The sequence below is a fragment of the Emys orbicularis genome, chromosome 9 (assembly GCF_028017835.1).
Source record: "Emys orbicularis isolate rEmyOrb1 chromosome 9, rEmyOrb1.hap1, whole genome shotgun sequence".
In the NCBI taxonomy this organism is placed as follows: Eukaryota; Metazoa; Chordata; order Testudines; family Emydidae; genus Emys; species Emys orbicularis.
In genome coordinates, this window is record NC_088691.1 from 27,816,484 (window position 1) to 27,834,811 (window position 18,328).

At 42.9% G+C, this 18,328-nt stretch overlaps 1 protein-coding gene across 1 annotated transcript in view; it reads right to left on the reverse strand.

Annotated features, from left to right (window-relative positions):
• The window catches only part of BRWD3 (bromodomain and WD repeat domain containing 3), an 83,873-nt gene that overhangs the window by 26,314 nt on the left and 39,231 nt on the right, over nucleotides 1-18,328 (reverse strand). Inside the window, exons 14-21 of the mRNA XM_065411275.1 lie at nucleotides 17,759-17,912; nucleotides 17,113-17,247; nucleotides 16,516-16,644; nucleotides 8,973-9,198; nucleotides 7,787-7,957; nucleotides 4,547-4,724; nucleotides 3,665-3,758; nucleotides 1,818-1,967 (exon numbers count right to left, since the gene is read on the reverse strand). Of these exons, the coding sequence (XP_065267347.1) occupies nucleotides 1,818-1,967; nucleotides 3,665-3,758; nucleotides 4,547-4,724; nucleotides 7,787-7,957; nucleotides 8,973-9,198; nucleotides 16,516-16,644; nucleotides 17,113-17,247; nucleotides 17,759-17,912 (1,237 nt within the window). The remainder of the gene's footprint in view (nucleotides 1-1,817; nucleotides 1,968-3,664; nucleotides 3,759-4,546; nucleotides 4,725-7,786; nucleotides 7,958-8,972; nucleotides 9,199-16,515; nucleotides 16,645-17,112; nucleotides 17,248-17,758; nucleotides 17,913-18,328) is intronic.

Below are 18,328 nucleotides of genomic sequence, written 5' to 3' on the forward strand. Positions count from 1 at the left end.
TACAGTACACCTCTACCCCGATATAACGCTGTCCTTGGGAGCCAAAAAAATCTTACTGCGTTATAGGTGAAACCGCGTTATATCGAACTTGCTTTGATCCGCCAGAGTGCACAGCTTTACCGCGTTATATCCGAATTCGTTTTATATCGGGTCGCGTTATATCGGGGTAGAGGTGTACAGTACTATGTTAAACACAAACTACTAAAAAAGGGAAAGTATAAAAAAAGATTTGAGAGTAAGGAAACTGTTTCTGTGCTTGTTTAATTTAAATTAAAATGGTTAAAAGCAGCATTCTTCTGCATAGTAAAGTTTCAGAGCTGTATTAAGTCAATGTTCAGCTGTAAACTTTTGAGAGAACAACCATAACGTTTTGTTCAGAGTTACGAACGTTTCAGAGTTATGAATAACCTCCACTCCCAAGGTGTTAATATCTCTGAGGTTCTACTGTATTCGCCTGAAAATGTCATGATACAAACACTTGGATGTCGTTTGTCAAAGGAAAGTTATTTACCAGTAACTCAAGTTCTCAAAAAAAGGTCTCTCCAGAGTGATGTAGGAGGAGTTACATGACATGACTCCCCTCACAAACCACTGCACTTTTGATAGTAGCATGAACTACTAAAGGCGTGGGACAGCACCCACCCTGGCGGCATTCTAGAACCAATATATAGAATTCCACACCCCTATAAAAACTGTCCTTTAGGTCCTTTCAACCTCAGAAAACTGGACCCAAAATCCACATGAAAGGGAAAGGCTGAAGAATGTGGTCCTCGCAGATCTACAGACCCAAAATATAATCAGAGAATTCCAGTTACTAGTACGTGACTATCGTTTCTCTCTCACAAAGTTGCCTCTGCAGAACAGGTGGAAGAAGAATAGCCTGATTTTTTGAGGGGTGATGCACATAGCCCTTTAATGGTTCTTGCTGCTACTGAAGGTTTGTGGTCTGCAAGGCAAAGCGCTCCTACAGTGGAGAGTTGCAAAAGCAGATGCATGAGGAAGAACTGGATATCATCAGATGTTAAAACAATTAAAAAAAATTATACTTAAAATGGTTTCTTTCTTAAAAACGTAAAAAGGTATTAATTTCTAATATCTGAAACATATATCCATTAATATACAAGTATGGCCATTAATCAATAATACTAAACTTTTTCTTCTTGTCACAATTCTGATAACTATGGTGAGCTTTTAACTGAGCATTTAATTCACATGTATTTTAGTTTTAAGTTACAGAGCAGGAGAAGGCAGTGAATACATAGAATATGTATAATATGTCTTCTTATTTTACATGCTCCCCCTTTCCTTGCTGAGGAAATTCCATTTAATCTGTGAAACGTTCAATCCTTACTCTCGCCAATATCAACCACTAACACCAACACAGTATCTTTAAAAGTTGCTGCACAGAAACCACAAAACCAACCTACTTAGTGGCATCTACAATACATGTGCAATATGAAGTCTCTTATTTGCATGAAACACCAAAATAGCAAATGTCCAGGCCAATTAAATTAACCTGACAACACTTCAAGACTTCCTAGCAGATGATGTCCATTAAACAATCCATTTTTAACTAGATTTGAATACTTTTATATTTCTGCCAATTTAGGCACTGAAATAAATGGCTCATCTCCCTCCCAGACTGATTTAATAAAATAATGGCATGAATCCTAAAAACAATATGAATCAAATCCTTCTTCATAAAGGAAGAGAAAATCCTGAGTCTTAATGATAACACCATTTTGAGAATATCTGTAGTCAAACTACACAATCTATGAACAAGGAACCTATTGAAACAATCACTTGAGGTGTCATACCTCAGAGGAGCTTTCAGATTCTTCCTTTGTATGTGCATTTTGACTTGCTCCCTGCTGATTGTGTTCAATGGTGGAGCGTGTTTGGTAGGCATGCTGGCGTTTGCGTTGGTTTCTTCTCAAAGATCGTCCACTCCCAGGTTGATAATCGCTCTTTTGTTATTGGGGGGAAAAAGACAAAGATTAGATTTTTTAGCAGTTAAATATATATATACTACAAAAACATGCCATATTAAAAGGAATGGATGCTGTCCAACTCTCAACGGAAAACCAGAAAATCTGGAGTTCGGGCTGAAATGCCATCCCTAAATTATTCTGGCTTGGCTAGGTATTGCTGGAAAAAATATTGCCCATTGTTTTAAGAAGTGATTCGACCCTGAAAAATTGGTTATGCAAAAATACCACTTTCTTGCTGAACAGCTGTTCCCTGTGGTCTTGACTACAAAAAAGGAAATTACTATTCTAAGAACTGTGTGGTTCCTCTAGCATACTTGTAAAATGCATGTATAAAAATGCCACAAATCAAACTGTGAGATTAGACTTGCTTTCAACAAGACTCTAAATACTGTTTCAGTCAACACCATTTTAGTACTAGTGTGGATGTAGCTTGCTGGCAAAAAAGCACAAAAGATTCAAATAACCTTCCCACTGCTGTTCAAGAAGAGAAAGCCTACCCTCTATTACATGTCTGATTCCAAAGAAAAACATAGGATTGAACATATGATTTTACTGATTACGCATCAGCAGCAACGAAGCCAGCTTGACTTTCAGATCTCAGGTTGAGTTTGCAGTATTTGTACAGAAACTAGCACAGTGAACTTCTAGGCACTATGGTACTCCAAATAATATTAATAGAGAGGCGGAAGATGAGGACTGAAGGTTCCTGAAAAAAGGATCCTGTCAGCTGCAATACTTGCATACAATGGGTGAAATCCAGGCCCACTGAAATCAATGGGAGTTTTTTCAATGACTTCAGTGGGGACAGGATTTCATCCAATACAGACGTATTAAAAATGGTGTTTTGTATTTTAATTAATGGCACTTTTTAAAAAGCCCTTACAGCAGAGTGTGTGACTTCATCTTTGAATGATATCACTATCATCTGGTGGGTGTACAAAACAGATCTTTGATGTAGTATCTTAAGCGGACTGTGTAATATGAACTCCTAGAACAGTGCTGTTGCAATTTAGGGGCCTCTGTGCCCAAACACTGGGACTTCACATAGACCCAGGGGTTCATGACAGCAGTTGCAGAAGAGAGACGTGTTATGAATCCTTTTTTAAAAAAATGAGTAAAGTAGTTACCCATATACAACGCTTAATTTGTCAAGCAGTCAGTCATTTAAACGATTTTTCAATTTAAAATCTAACATATTTGGTCCTCAAAGTCTATGCATAACAAAATATTTATTGCATTCCCAAGAGCCTGAAAATACGTTAGGCCCTCATCCTGCAAAAATCACCATGCGGGAAGACTTCTTTCCATCCACACAGAGCCCCACTAAAGAACAGGAGGCTCCATGTAGATGCAGCATTTGCCCATATGTTGCAAGTTGTAGGATCTAGATCTTGGTACCAACATTTTTTTTTTAATCTAAGATGAGCCTTTACTCACTTAAACCATGTACTTCACTGTTTCCCCTCCCATGACAATGGTTTACACAGCTAACAGCAAACTGTTCTGCAGCACAGACTAAATTAAAAATGGAGCGACATAAATAGTAAAATTAGAAAGATTAAGTAGCAAGGATATTAAAACATCTAGAAAAATTGCTGTTGGACTTTTTTTGCATAATGCTTAAAATGGTCTCCATTCTTATTTTCCCTTTTCTTCTAGTGAAAATTACTCACCCTTTGCAAGGTGTGGGATGGTTTTCTCTTCTTTTCAACAGTGTAAAGATTAACTTCCATATCACCTTTGACAGCTCGGCATTCTTCCTGAACCCTTAAAACATACGGCAGACATTCAGCTTATTCACTAAGTCATTAAACAGACTGACAACAGTATTTGCTTCCTTGCTACCAGCTAAGTGGGCATAAATCCTCCTAGCACCCAGAGATTTTGCTTTGTTAAAAAAAAAAAAAAAAAAAAAAAAAAAAAACCTCTTTTGATGTCATTTCCCTATAAAAGGGGAGCTGGCTGGATCTTTGATGATAGCTCAAGAAATCTTTCACTGAGCATGACGACCTATTAAAATTTTTTAAAGCTGCACTAGGAAAAAAAAACTTTCAAGAAAGAACAGTCGAAATAAAACTGGCCCCAAAAAGGTAAGAATGGAATATCTGAACCAGCAAAGAAGGAGTTAAATAACCATATAGGTAAGAAATTACCAGTCTCCAAATTCCCAAGCAGAATATAATCCTAATTTTTAATTAAGTCTGAAGAAAATATGGTACTGAAAAATCAATTTATTAAAAAAAAATGTAAATAATTTCTCTCATTTTTGAAAGAGGCATCATTGAAACACTATATGATTTATTCTTCCTCCCCCAAGCATTCTTTGGAACATTATACATGCACACCCAGGAAACAATAGACTCCCTACAGTTATAACATGATCTTTAGTAGTATACACAGTTCATAATGTTTGTACAATTGATTCCATATGGACAGCACATATTGGATTCATAAAGAAATATGAACAAATTAACTCAATATGTTTTAGTATTCTTGTACTGCAAAGGAATGGAGATAGTTCCAACAGAAATTCAGTATCAATGGCTTCATCTTACCTGCTAACCCCTGGATGCAGCTCATTCACCACTACTCTTCTGCTCCAGGCCATGAGATCTCTCTCTGTGGCCATCTGACTGCGAGGAGCATTGAGATGCATTTGCCGGACCCCCTCAATCTGACCGCTACGTCTGAGACCAACATTTGGTGGGGAGTCCAAACCTGGACTTCTAAGAGCTAAAACACAAAAATGAAGATCTCTTTCCCTTTCATTTCCACAACTATTTTAATAAAAATCTATGCATAAAAATTTAGAGCCAGACAGAGAGTTTCTTCTCAGCCCTCTGCAAGTGGCAGAGCATAGTTGCGCTGGTCCAGAGGAGGGCAGTTTTATCACAGTTACTGATCAACTGAAAATCAGTGACTAACATGAGGTGAGGGGTTTTGATGCTTTCAATGAATATCTAGGGAAATACCTACTTCTATATGTCGCTGGAATGTTACCAACCACTTTGCACACACATAAAAAAAGTGATCAGTCAGTGCTGTGACTTCCTATGGTACCTGGAGTTTTCGAGGAGATTTCTCAGCCAAGTAACAATTAGGCCAACATAAGATGTGTAAGTAAAGTTTTTATAAGTACCTAGGGGCCAAAGTCCCATTGATTTTCAATAGGACTTTGACTTAGGAGCTTTTGAAAATGTCATGCTACAAAAGCAGATGAGATCGCTGTAGGCTCCAACACATCCACTTGTACTGTTTCTATAACCTACCCTGTTGTGCATTTTTTGAGGGTTCAAAAAAGAACTAGATAAATTCATGGACGATAGGTCCATCAATGGCTATTAGCCAGGATGGGCAGGGATGGTGTCCCTAGCCTCTATTTGCCAGAAGCTGGGACTGGGCGACTGGGGATGGAGCACTTGATGATTACCTGTTCTGTTCATCCCCTCTGAAGCACTTGGCATTGGCCACTGTCGGAAGACAGGATACGAGGCTAGATGGTCCTTTGGTCTGACCCAGTATGGCCGTTCTTATGTTCTTCAAAACAACTCTGTCCCTGAGCTGCTCTCAAGGCAGCACAGCTACATGCTGCCACTTACCCAGAGCCAGACAAAGTCTGAATCTTTCCTTTAGTCGGTCAAGTGGGGATAAGAAGATGCTGGGCTGTACTAGTACCACAGCTATTCCTCTCTTTGGTTTACTTGGCTATTTAGAAGTGAAATTATCTAATTTCTATATGCACAAATATGGTGCACATGCAAAGTACACTCATAATTATGCAAAGTTGTATGAAAAACTGGTTCTTAAAGTGTCAATTAGGCTTAAATGTAAACACCTCACTGAGGTGAATACAGGCAGTTCATGTGTCCCACAGCTACCGTTTCAAGTAGCCTGCAAACTCTGAAAGACAATGGGGCATCTGTTTACACTCCGTTCATGTTTGGAAGGTTATCTTAATCATATGGACTAGACTTTTTTTTTTTTTTAAATGAAAACTTGCACTATGCAAAATTTAAAATCGGTCACAAGGGCCAGATAAGAACCTCAAGCAGGCTGGACCTGGCTTGTGAGCTGGGTGTTTGGAACCACTGATTTAGATCAAAATAAACTTAGGTGTTCTGTTGGTAATTCTTTCCTATCACTTTGGTTTAAGGAAAGGCAGTTCTAAGCACACTGCTCCCATGGATCTGTATCAGTAGCAGATAGTTTAAACATAAGCAAGTCACTCAGTCATTTAAAACCTAAAACCAGATTACTAGCAAACGTACAGTAAACTTTTTAAGAGCTTTGGATACTATGAATAAACTGATCTGTGACTAGCTGACTCACAGCACAAGTCCACAGCATCTGTTACAACAGACAGTAAGCTGCTTTGTAATCAGCTGGTCAGATCTGATTGGGTTTGATTTTAGTTTTTAATCATGGTCTATATCAGAAGAGAAGTCAGGGAAACAGAACAGTGGGACAGGAGAACAAATTCAAGCTTTGAAATGAAACACTGGGACAAAGAAGATATGTTTATTTTATGAACACTGATGCATATAGGCAGCAGCAAGAGAGCATTAGCCTTTCGCAGCACTGTACTCTAATAACTTTGTCTACTTATTAATTATACACTGTTGTGGTGACATTAAGATACGAAAAGTTAGAAAGCATCATCCCTGCAGCAAATAAATGATAATATAGTAAAAGTTTATTTAAAAAAAAAGTTTGTAAGAGAATTATGGTCTAATTATCTTAAGCAGTCAGGCACTGCCCAGCTAGATCATCAAGTGCCCTCAGTTGTACCTCACTCTCTCAGTTCTTCTACTAAGTCATCACCTGAGCTCCAAAGACCTCCAGATGGGTTATTAATGCTTAAATCAGTGGTTCTCAAACTGTGGGTCACAACCCCATTTTAATGGGGTTGCCTGGGCTGGTGTTAGACTTCCTGGGGCCCAGCGCCAAAGCCCGACCCTCACCGCGTAGGGCCAAAGCCGAGGGCTTCAGCCCAAGGCAGCGGGGCTTGGGCTTCGGACTGCCCGCCTGGGGTCATGTAGTAATTTTTGTAGTCAGAAGGGGGATCACGGTGCAATGAAGGTTGAGACCCCCTGGCTTAAATGAATGGGGAAAGACAGGGAAAGAAAGCACACACAAGACATAATCATGGTAGAACTAGGCGAATAAATGATATTTTGGTTCAAATCACCAAACTGAAAAACCAGAGAAAATATTCTGTAAATGTTAGGCATTTGTCAAAAAAACAGAAAAACCCATTTTCAGGAGGTAGAGGGGGAACAGACTGTGAGGGAGTGTGTGTGGTGTCCCTTGATAACCTTTAGTCAGCGGTTAATGCACTTGTCTAGGATTGGGAGACTCGCATTTGAATCCCCAGTCTGAAGCAGGGATCTGAATTCACATCTCTCTCCTTTGTAACAATCCTAACCACCAGGCTATAGGCTATTCTGCTCTGAATCTCTCTGGCTGAAGCTATTCCACTTTGCATAAATATTCACTCAGCCGAGAGAGAATGCCTCCATAGCCTGGTGATTAACACACTCATCTGTGAGATAGGAGATGTGGATTGAAATCAATCCTCTGAATCAGACAGAGAAGATCTGAATCTGGATGTACACAGGCAAACTTTTCTGAAGTTGGCCCTGAAAAACATTTCCCCAGCTGAAACTATTGGGTCAAATTTGCAAAAGCATTGGCATTCTCAGTGCAACCAATCCAGGCACCTGGTCACAGTTGTTCAGGGTGCTTTCCTAGCAGTCTGACTAAATGAGTAATCAAGACAAGGGGGGAATACTTACCACCATTAATAGAGTGTGATCTACTGTATGGAGGGTTTGGGATAGCTTCTCCTTCATTCATTCGCCTCAGATCTTGTTCTCTCTGCAGCTCCCTAATCATTCCATCCAAAATACTCTCATCCTGGTCATTGGTTTGCTGCCCAATCACCTGTTCAATCACTTCACCGTCACCTTAGTGAGAACAAAACCACCAGTTTTACTAACAACCCAAACACACACAAACGCCGCACCACGTGCCTTCCTGCCTTCAATTCACATATATTATAAAATTTTGTATTTTATTTGTATAGAGCCAAGTTGACTCTTCTATTGTAAGATACATTGCTTACCAACTATTTCAATAAGGTGGTAAACTACAAAGATTTCCATGAGATACCTAGCTCCTCTGAATACTTTCCCATTAAGTTCAGCTCTAGTGGTTTCTCATTCCACTCATGCTACAGATTTTAAAAACTATTTTATCATTCATATGGATTGAAGCAAGAGCCAAAGACTATCAGTTTGTATGAAAGCATATACTCAAAAAAGAACCAAGAAAAGTCTTCTTGCGATCTGGTTCTTATACCTTGTTATTTGCTACCCAAATTTCTCTTGCCATATAGGGAACTACTTATCTAGGCAGAGTCCAAAATTTAAAAGATTCTCCCCACCCGTTGCAAGTATTAAGCCTAAAGCCACATGTAGCAGTAGAGAAAACAAATACTGTACTAATGTTTCATTTGGTATTGACAGTCAGATTTTTTAAAGATCCTCCTGTAGCAAAGGTTATATTACAAAGAACAAATTTGATTCCAAAACCAAAAACCCTCTTCCTTTTCAAAGATTACTTTATTTTGTTAATACAGTAGCTATAAAGTACAGGGCCCTATTCTGCCAGCCTTGCATACAGCCCCACTGAAATTAATGGATTCGTTGACTATACAGAATAAGGCTCACTAATGTTTGAGTGCTACAGATTCTCTACAATAACTCAAATCCTGTCTCTGATTTTAAGACAGGCCAATCCGTACACTTGCATTGCTTCATTCATGCTGTAATTCATCCCCCACATATTAACATTGGACTGAAGATCACTGTCTAGCTGAAGAAGAGCGATAATAGATCATTCCCTCTAATGTTGCCCTAGTTAATTAGCATTCATATACTTTTCAATAAGTTTGTTAAACAAGAATTTTAGATAACATACCATTAGCCACATATCCCAGTTGAGGAATAAGTTGTTCATCCTTACAATTTTCACGTCCTGGTACAAGACGTTGGTATCTTGTGGGATGTGGATTTCCATCCACATCCACCAGGAATGGGGGAGGCATGAGATGTGGAGCCTGTTGGGTCTGTTCATCCAGCACATAGTTATTAGCATCACGGATCAGTGGTCGATAATCCGTATGGAAGAACATCTGATCTGGAATCTACATGAAGGACAATTTAGTAAGAGGTGAGTGTCCACTAACAGCAGTCTGCTTTGGAACGGTTTCTGCACCCACAGAACACAACTCCGACACTGAGGATCTGCAGGGCCAATTACATGATGAAGAACACAAATGCGTTCTATACCCAAGGCTTGAAAATTCTGATGCCATGGAGCAAACTTCAGCAGCAGGATATGCCAAGCGAGGCAGGAAGAGTGCCTTGTACCCCTTTCTAATGATTCTCCTTGGACAGCTTAAAGAATGACATTGCTGGAGTCTGGAAGTAAGCGTGCAGTCCTCCACGCACCATAATGAAGAGCAGATGGAGAAATAACAAAAATTAATCATGTAAGTAGATGGGGAAGAGAGTGAGAATGAGGTAGCCAGGTGCCAACAGGAGCTCAGAAGACCAAGTTTCACATTTCCTGTAAACTAAACATAATTCTATTATAGGCTACAAAAAAAATCCAAAGACAAAACCACTACTGGTCCCACCACTACTCATATCCCAGAATGTATCTAAAAAGGCCTCATTTCATTTTTATTATAGCAGAGCAGCAGTTCTGCTCTATTTAAGGTTCAGAGTCACTGTTTGAAAGGCGACTATTTTAAGTGCACTAAGATCCACATGCTGACTCAGAATGTCTTGAAATCCACATGCTTACTGTACCTCACGAGTGTGTGGTCCAAATTTAGGCTCATGTGTGTAAAGGGTTCCTAAGATACAGCCCCCCAAAAATGGTGTTTACAAAAATCACCTGGTGGTGCTAACTCTTTTTGCCCACACATGGGTCTCAAACTATAGCTTTGATCCGCTCCAAACTGGTATCACCCTTAGGAATTTATCTAGTGCTTGGACCCACTTCCCCTTTGGAGAAGCACATTTCAAAAGCTATTGAGGGTAAAAGTTTAAAACTCCAGGTAAGCATGAGTGAAACTGACATGCCAAAGAGACCAAAATGCAGCCAGACCATGGGCCCTGGTAAAGCCAGAGGGCTTCCAGACAGTTATTACAAATGCTGGGAGGTGACATCCTGTGGTCACTGAACCTGAGCTACACCTATGTACCGCAAGGGCAAACCCTACCCTTGGCAGCTTCCAAGTGTGCCCTGTACACGTTCCTTACTCTTTGCCTGCATTCTGCAAAGGCTCTTTTTGGAAGTTTGGCACTGAGACCAACATGTCTACTTTACAGAGCTCAAAAATCCACAAGGAGACACTGATTCTACTGTAGAAGCGTTGTCAAGGAAATTAGTGTTAATTTAAACAGAGGAAAGATGAAAGACTCTAGTAAGCAGTTAGGATAATGCACTCATGCCTCAACCTTCTGAGCAATGGGACTAAGTGGGATCAAAGAAAAGTTGCTCATAACATTTTCTGATTCTTATAACTATTTTGGTGCAGAGCTAAGGAATAGAGGGGGGTCAGCGCCGAGTGGGGGGATGCAGGGCTGTGTTAGAGCAGTGCATGAGGTGTGGGGAATGGGAGGTGGTGTGGGGAATGCCCCTTTGCCAACCTTCATCCCTTAGTGCTGTGCTCTTACACGGCTACTGAGGAGCCAGCACACCTCGATAATGACCCTTATTAGCGTAAGGGAACATCCAAACACTATGTTTTTGAAAATCTAGTTCAGGGGTCGGCAACGTTGGCACGCGGCTCGCCAGGGTAAGTACCCTGGCGGGCCGGGCCAGTTTTATTTACCTGCTGACACGGCAGGTTCGGCCGATCGCGGCCCCCACTGGCCGCGGTTCGCCGTCCCGGGCCAATGGGGGCGGCGAGAAGCGGCGCGGGCGAGCGATGTGCTGGCCGCGGCTTCTCGCCGCCCCCATTGGCCCGGGACGGCGAACCGCGGCCAGTGGGGGCCGTGATCAGCCGAACCTGCCGCGTCAGCAGGTAAATAAAACTGGCCCGGCCCGCCAGGGTGCTTACCCTGGCGAGCTGCGTGCCGAAAGTTGCCGACCCCTGATCTAGTTCAATGGTTAGAACTTTGACAAATAACTAGGGTTCCAAAAGAGTAGTTTTTCTATGATCCCTCAATGAATAAAGGATCATCCTCAATAGGACCTTTCCTTTCTGAGAGCTCAGAAGCACTGACGGAGCAGAAACAATAAGGAGGGGAAGCTGGAATTCATCTTCTTTAGTGACATACTTCGGAGGAAGGGAACTGGAGCCATCTATGCCCTCCCTCCCCAGCTCCCTGTGACTGCTCAACTAGGTTAAAGGAGGGGGCGCCGAGGCTCACCAATAAGGGGGAAGGAATCCAGAACTCTCCACCTTCTGGATGCTGCCTCCACCAGTGAAAGGGGCTCCTCCTGTCCCTTCCTGCCTCCAACTTGCATGTCACTCCTCGCAGCCATGCCCCCATCCCTCCCCACAGCCCTTCCTAGTTTACCAGGGCCATGGACTGAGTGGCAAAGCAGAGGAAGGAGCAGGTGGACATGTGGAGAGGCCTTGGAGGAGCAGGCACGGTGGGGTGGTCAGAGATGGGTATGATGAAGAGAATATTAGAGGAGTCGGAGCAGTGTAAGAGCAGCAGAGAGGCATCTGAGCAGTGATGGAAAATATGGGAGTGCTGGGAAGGAGTGGGGTGCAAAGGAAGGGATGTCAGCTGTCTGAGCAGTGGGCTTCAGCTCTGTCCCACCAAAATCCTCCACATACATGCCCCCATATTTGTCCCCTTGCTTCAAAAAAGTCCCCAATGACTTCATGGTAGTCCCTGAACTTGCGTGCATCCTCTCCCCAGCTCCTCTATCTATGGGTCCCATGCCAAAATCTGCCTCATCACAGGGATGGGCTGAGGAGGGAGAACATGGATGCACTGGACAAGCAGAGAGGCCAGAGACAAGGTTACGATGGGGGAGCAAAGGAACTAACATGAAGCCAATGCATTCTGCGATCAGAGTAATCATTGACAAGAAGCCAGAGGCAATGGAAGGGGAGAGCTGGGCTGTGGTGCATGGGGATGCAGAAAAATTATTTTTAGAAAACCAAGAACATTAAATGTCCAAGAATTTCGTTCCCTCAAAGTTAAAGTTACCCAGTGGTACCTCATGCTCTTCCAGAATGGGGAGAGTGGCTACACTGAAACTTCTGAAAATCAGGACATACAAAGTTAAGGTACATGCTCAATTCACAATGCAACCTTAACTCTGCCCGCTTTGAATGGTTCCCCAATGTGCTGATAGCTCAGGCTATGATTTAGTCATGGATATTTTTAGTATAAGTCATGGACAGGTCACAGCCAAACAAAAATTCACAGCCGGTGACCTGTCCATGACTTACACTATAAATACCCCTGACTAAATCTGGGGGGGGGGAGGAAGGAGGGAAACAATGCATTTTGATGGGGTGAAAAATGTGTAAGAACAACAACAAAAAAAGACTGAATTATGTCCAAACAAAAAGGCCTACTGATATAATTTAAGGACTGTATAAAGATCATGCCTGGTAAACAGTGAAATGTGGGATCAGAAATCAGTGAACCAAATTTGATGTGTCACAAATTAGGCCTAATCAGTAAACCAAGTAATGAGAGGGTAGGCTAGTCTGCCCATCACTCCCCTTTAGGAGTCTTAAAAAGAAAAGATTTCTGGGAAATATTAGAAGCAGCAGCTGTCTGCCAACAAACATTGCAGCAGGATTTAATATTATGGCTGCCACCTCCACCATCTCCTGGGATCACACACCTTCTTCATCCTAATCCTGAGAGACATCTTGACTGGACAGGGACCCAGGTGACATCACCACTTCCACCAGCTTCATCCCAAACATCACCTGGGATGTTAGAACAGATGCACACACATACACACACACACACACACTCTGTAGAGCACATCATTTTCCTTCCATTTCCTTTTGTCTTTGAAGTCCAGCTTAGCTGGCCAAGACTATATATTTTGCAACACACCTGTAAACCTGTGACCAGAAAGACAGCTAACTGTAATTCCCTAAACACCCGATGTTGGTACAAGTTTGCCAGGTCTCAGATTGGCTGATAACATGTTCTGTGCTTATGTTTCTTCAACAGTGAGGTTACAAGTGAGAGTCAACACAAGAGACAGAAGAAGCATTTTCTAATCTTTGCTGTTCTCCCCCTCCCCCCCACCCCTCTTGTGTGAGCTTTTCTTGTTTTGTCTTCTAGGAAATGGGATTAGATTTTAAGAATAAAAACAATAATGAGACCTCCAGCCTGTCTCAACTAAAAATTCTTCTCTTTTCCCCAATAGGACAGTTATCACCATCTTTAATATAATCTAAAAAACGCTCAAGACAAGGGAATTTCCTTCTTAAAACTCTCTCCAGCTAAAGAGAAAGGGAACAAGGGTTATAATTAAAATGAAAGCCTTACCTAATAGTTAGGGCCCTACCAAATTCACAGCCATGGAAAAACGCATCATGGACCATGAAATCTGGTCTTCCCATGAAATCTGGTCTTTTGTGTGCTTTTACCCTATACAGATTTCACAGAAGAGAACAGCGTTTCTCAAATTGGGGGTCCTGACCCAAAAGGGAGTTGCAAAGGTGTCACAAGGATATTGTGTGTGTGTGTGTGGGCGAGGGGAGGGGTGGGGTCCACGATCAGTGTTCCCTCTAATTTTTCCAACCCAGGTGTGGAATGAATTGTTATCTTCACCAATATGGAGGTGATGTGTGACACATCACCTTAATATTGGTGCACATAACAAAATTCATGTGGTGGGGGTGGGGCCGAGGGGTTCGGAGTGTGCGACAGAGCTCAGGGCTGGGGCAGAGGGTTGGGGTGCAGGGGGTGAGGGCTCCGGCTGGGCATGCAGGCTCTGGGGTGGGGGCGGGGATGAGGGGTTTGGGGTGCAGGAGGGTGCTTCGGGGCTACAGCAGGGAGAGAGCTCTCTCTCCCCGCAGCAGCACCTGTGCTGGGGGGGGAGGTGGGGAGAGGCACCTCTCTCCGCCGCAGCAGTTCTGGGGCTGGAGCTGCAGGATAGGCACCCCTCCCCCAGTAGGTCCTGGCCAGGGCTGGGTATGGACCAGGGGAGGGGCGCCGTGGCAGGTCTGGACCGGGGTAGGGGCGCCCCGGGCTGCGCCAGAATTGGCCACGGCAGGTTCGGGCTGTGGCAGAACTGGGGCAGGGGAGGGGTGCCCCGGCCACAGCAGGTCTGGGCCGCAGCAGAGTTGGGGCTGGTGGAGGGGCGCCGCAGGCAGGCTAGGTTGAGGCGGGGGAGAGGTGCCCCCTCCCCGGCTGCAGCAGGTCTCTAGGCAGGTTCCCTGAGCACCTGCGCGGCGCTAAATAGGCTGCTGTGCAGCCATGCGGCTTACAGGGAAGTTAGGTCACAGTATTGCCACCCTTACTTCTGCACTGCCTTCAGAGCTGGGCAGCTGGAGAGCAGCAGCTGTTGGCCAGGCACCCAGCTCTGAAGGCAGCGCCCCGCCAGCAGCAGTGCACAAGTAAGGGTGGCAATACCATACCATGCCACCCTGACTTCTGCGCTGCTGCCTTCAGAGCTGGAGGGTCGAAGAGCAGTAGCTGCTGACTGAGGGCCCAGCTCTGCAGGCAGCAGCGCAGAAGTAAGGGTGGCAATACCATACCATGCTATCCTTACTTCTGCGCCATCCTTATTTCTGTGCTGGTGCTGATGGCGGCTCTGCCTTCAGAGCTGAGCTACCGCAGCCGCCACTCTCCAGCTGCCCAGCTCTGAAGGCAGCGCCACTGCCAGCAACAGCGCAGAAGTAGGGGTAGCAGTACCGCAACCCCCTACAATAACCTTGCACCCCCCACACACTCCTTTTTCAGTCAGGACCCCCTACAATTACACCACCATGAAATTTCAGATTTAAATAGCTGAAATCATGACATTTACCATTTTTAAAATCCTATGACCACGAAATTGACCAAAATGGACCTTGAATTTGGTATGGCCCTACTAATACTTCACATGTAAAAAGCTCTGTGTTCCCTTTTCTGTATCTTTAATAAAAGGTTTTAAAGGATTTTTAATTATACGTATGATATGGTACTAAGCAGGCTGAGGTCTCTGTATACCAAACCCTGTTTAATGCTGTCTCATGTTGGACAGCTTCATGGCCATGTTTACACCTTTGTCTCTTTGGATCCATTTATTTCACATAAATGGATACAAAAGCACTTTAGGGCAAAGTCTAACATCTTCTCTTTGCTTAGGCAAAACTTGAGTTTAGGCTGGGTTTAGCAAAGAGGAGTTACCTACACCTGGCCTACACTCAAACACTGAGCCTAACTCCGCACAGACCACCCCAGACTACTTTACCCTTGCCCTGAGGATTACATCTGAGACATTGCCTTCATGTATCCCTCTCTAAGCTATGGAGACCAAAATCACATATGCCACCGAACGGCTGACAATCCCCCTGGCAAGAAGAGCCCTGTGTGCTGCTACCGACACAAACTACAGAACTCAGCAATGAAATCAGGCATACTTGATCTCTCAAGGTACATGTGCACCTTTCCTCCTATCACACTGACAGCTCTTCCAATCTGCTCCAATTGATCCCTGCTCCATTCAATACATGTACATAACAAAGTGAATGAAACCAAAGTGCATGCAGATAAATGCCACAATACCTACTTGGAACATGACTACAAGAATGTGCCATTGTTTGTGTTGTTTTTCATGTCTACCTATGGCTCCACCCTACTGAACTATTCACAGTAGCAACTACCAGCTCCAGAGGGCAGAGTTAAGGTTAAATTTCAGGAGTGCCTGTACCTTACACCTCTTTATTTCCTAATTTTCAGAGGTCTAAGAAAAGAAATCTGGAGCATTTATTATATGAGTTAATCTCATCACTTTCTTTGATGTAGAAAAAGGCATCACTGAACAATAATTATCTAGTCAATTTTCTGTTCAGTTTGCACACAGAAGAAAGGATTTTATTGGATCTCGCAGAACATGACACCAACTGACCACCTATGTTGGAGAAAAGAACTTGTGTAAAATTTAAAAGAATAGCAGTGACACATTTTGATCAAATAAAACCCCTCTCTCTTCCTTAAGATGCCTACAGACCTTCTTTGGTGTTCGGATTGCTTTTTCACAAAGTGACACTTTTCCTTGCCAGGTTAAGTTAATAACATGTAGTGCAGTCACATTCTCTCCAGGTTTGCCAAACATCCTCTATTCCCACTACCAAAAGAAAATTTACTGTGGGATATTTAAACACATGCAGATTTTGATTTAGAGAACCAGTGACTGCCACATAATTCAAGTACCATTTAGAGCTCATCATGAGAGAAGTACCATAAACAACACTTCCCAAACAAAACCAGCCCAAAATGCAGAAAAGTCTAAGATTCAGTCAACCCACCTTTTCATAATATTTATTGCATCCAAAACCAAATAATAGCAGATGCCCATGTGAGTCTGTGCAGGCAAAATGCTGTCCATCTGGCGAGAATTTGCAATCAAAAACAGCACCATGGCCCTGGCCTTCAATCTGTAACATACAAACACAGCATACCCATTTTAAAACATATATTTTCTAGACTAGCTTCAATATGACGATTTAATCAGCCATACTTCAGATTCTTCAAATATCATTATATAACTGCACACATATTCTGTTTATAGGTCCCAATTTAATATAAGATCCATCTCACACCAATGAAATGGAATTTCACTAATCCCCCCCCCCCCATTTAGCTATTTTTTAACATTTACAATTCTCAGTTAAGTTTTAAGTTAGTGTCCCATCTTTCCTAAATCTTAATGTCAAAACTTAATGCCAACACCCTTAAAGCTCCATTGTGAAAAAGTTGGTCAAAAACATTCCATTGATTTTCAGAGATGTAAACATGATCGATTACCAAATGACTTGGTATTATTCTTAAAATAATTCTTAAAATCCTTCCTTCCTAAAGCCCAGTTTCATACAAATGTGAAAATATTCCCTGACAATTCTTACCATGTTAAAGTAATTGCGAATTTTTGTTCCTTTGTCAAGGTCCCAAACAAAAATGTTCCCATCATGACCTGCAGAAAGCATGATCCTTTGGTCAAATGGATGTGCTTCCAAAACAAAAACTTCATCATCATGGCCCTGTGATGAAAGCAAAGTAGGAAAAGAAAGTAATGTTTCTATAGAACAGCTCAATGTGCAACTACATATTTATTTTGAGGTCAGTGATATGTAAGCGTATCAGATTAGAACTGTATCACTCTTCAGTCACTGTTCTGAGGACTTTTAGCTCCGTTTACTATCATTCACTATCTCATAGCCCAGATTCCCAGCTGGGCAAAGGTAAAGTGGAGGCCAACAAAGAGGACAGTTGCAGCTCCCTGATCTTGGAGCTACTTTAATACAAGCTGGCTATGGCCCTAAGAAGCCCTTATGTCAGCCAGCAATTGCTGGAGAGCAGCAGCACCATGCTAATTTCCTCTCTCCCCATAATACACACTCCTTAAACCAGGACTCAGGAGAAGCATACAGCTGACCTACTTCAGAAGTAAGACATTACTTAGTGCCTGGAAGGATGGCAGACTCCAGCCCTTAATCTTGTTCTGGACACAGAAGTACAGAATTTTGAAATATACACTGGATTTTTACTCACAGATAAACTATGAAGAAGCTGTCCCGTGGTCGAGTTCCACACTTTCAAAAGGAAGTTGTTGACCGCAGTGATGACAGTGGTATCATATCGATCCCAAGCCACCATAGTAACCTTCAGTTTAGTTACTTTGTCCTCCCCAGATACCAAGTTGTTACTGTGGAAATTCATAATTGAAAAAGTACAAATCATACCTCAGTAACTATAGCAAAACCTCTCAGTAGCAATTCAATTGGAAATTAGTGGGAGATTGGCTGTCACCACTATACTGTATACCAGGGATTGGCAACCTTTGGCATGCGGCCCGTCAGGGTGTGGGCCGAGGGATGTGCTGGCCGCTGCTTCCCGCAGCCCCCATTGGCCTGGAACGGCGAACCGCGGCCAATGGGAGCTGCGATCGGCTTAACCTGCGGACGCTGCAGGTAAACAAACTGTCCCGGCCCGCCAGCAGATTTCCCTGATGGGCCACGTGCCAAAGGTTGCCGATCCCTGCTGTATACTATTGGGTATAACAGGACCGTGAAGTTTGATTGAATTTGAAAATAAATAATGGTTCATGCAATTCTAGAATAT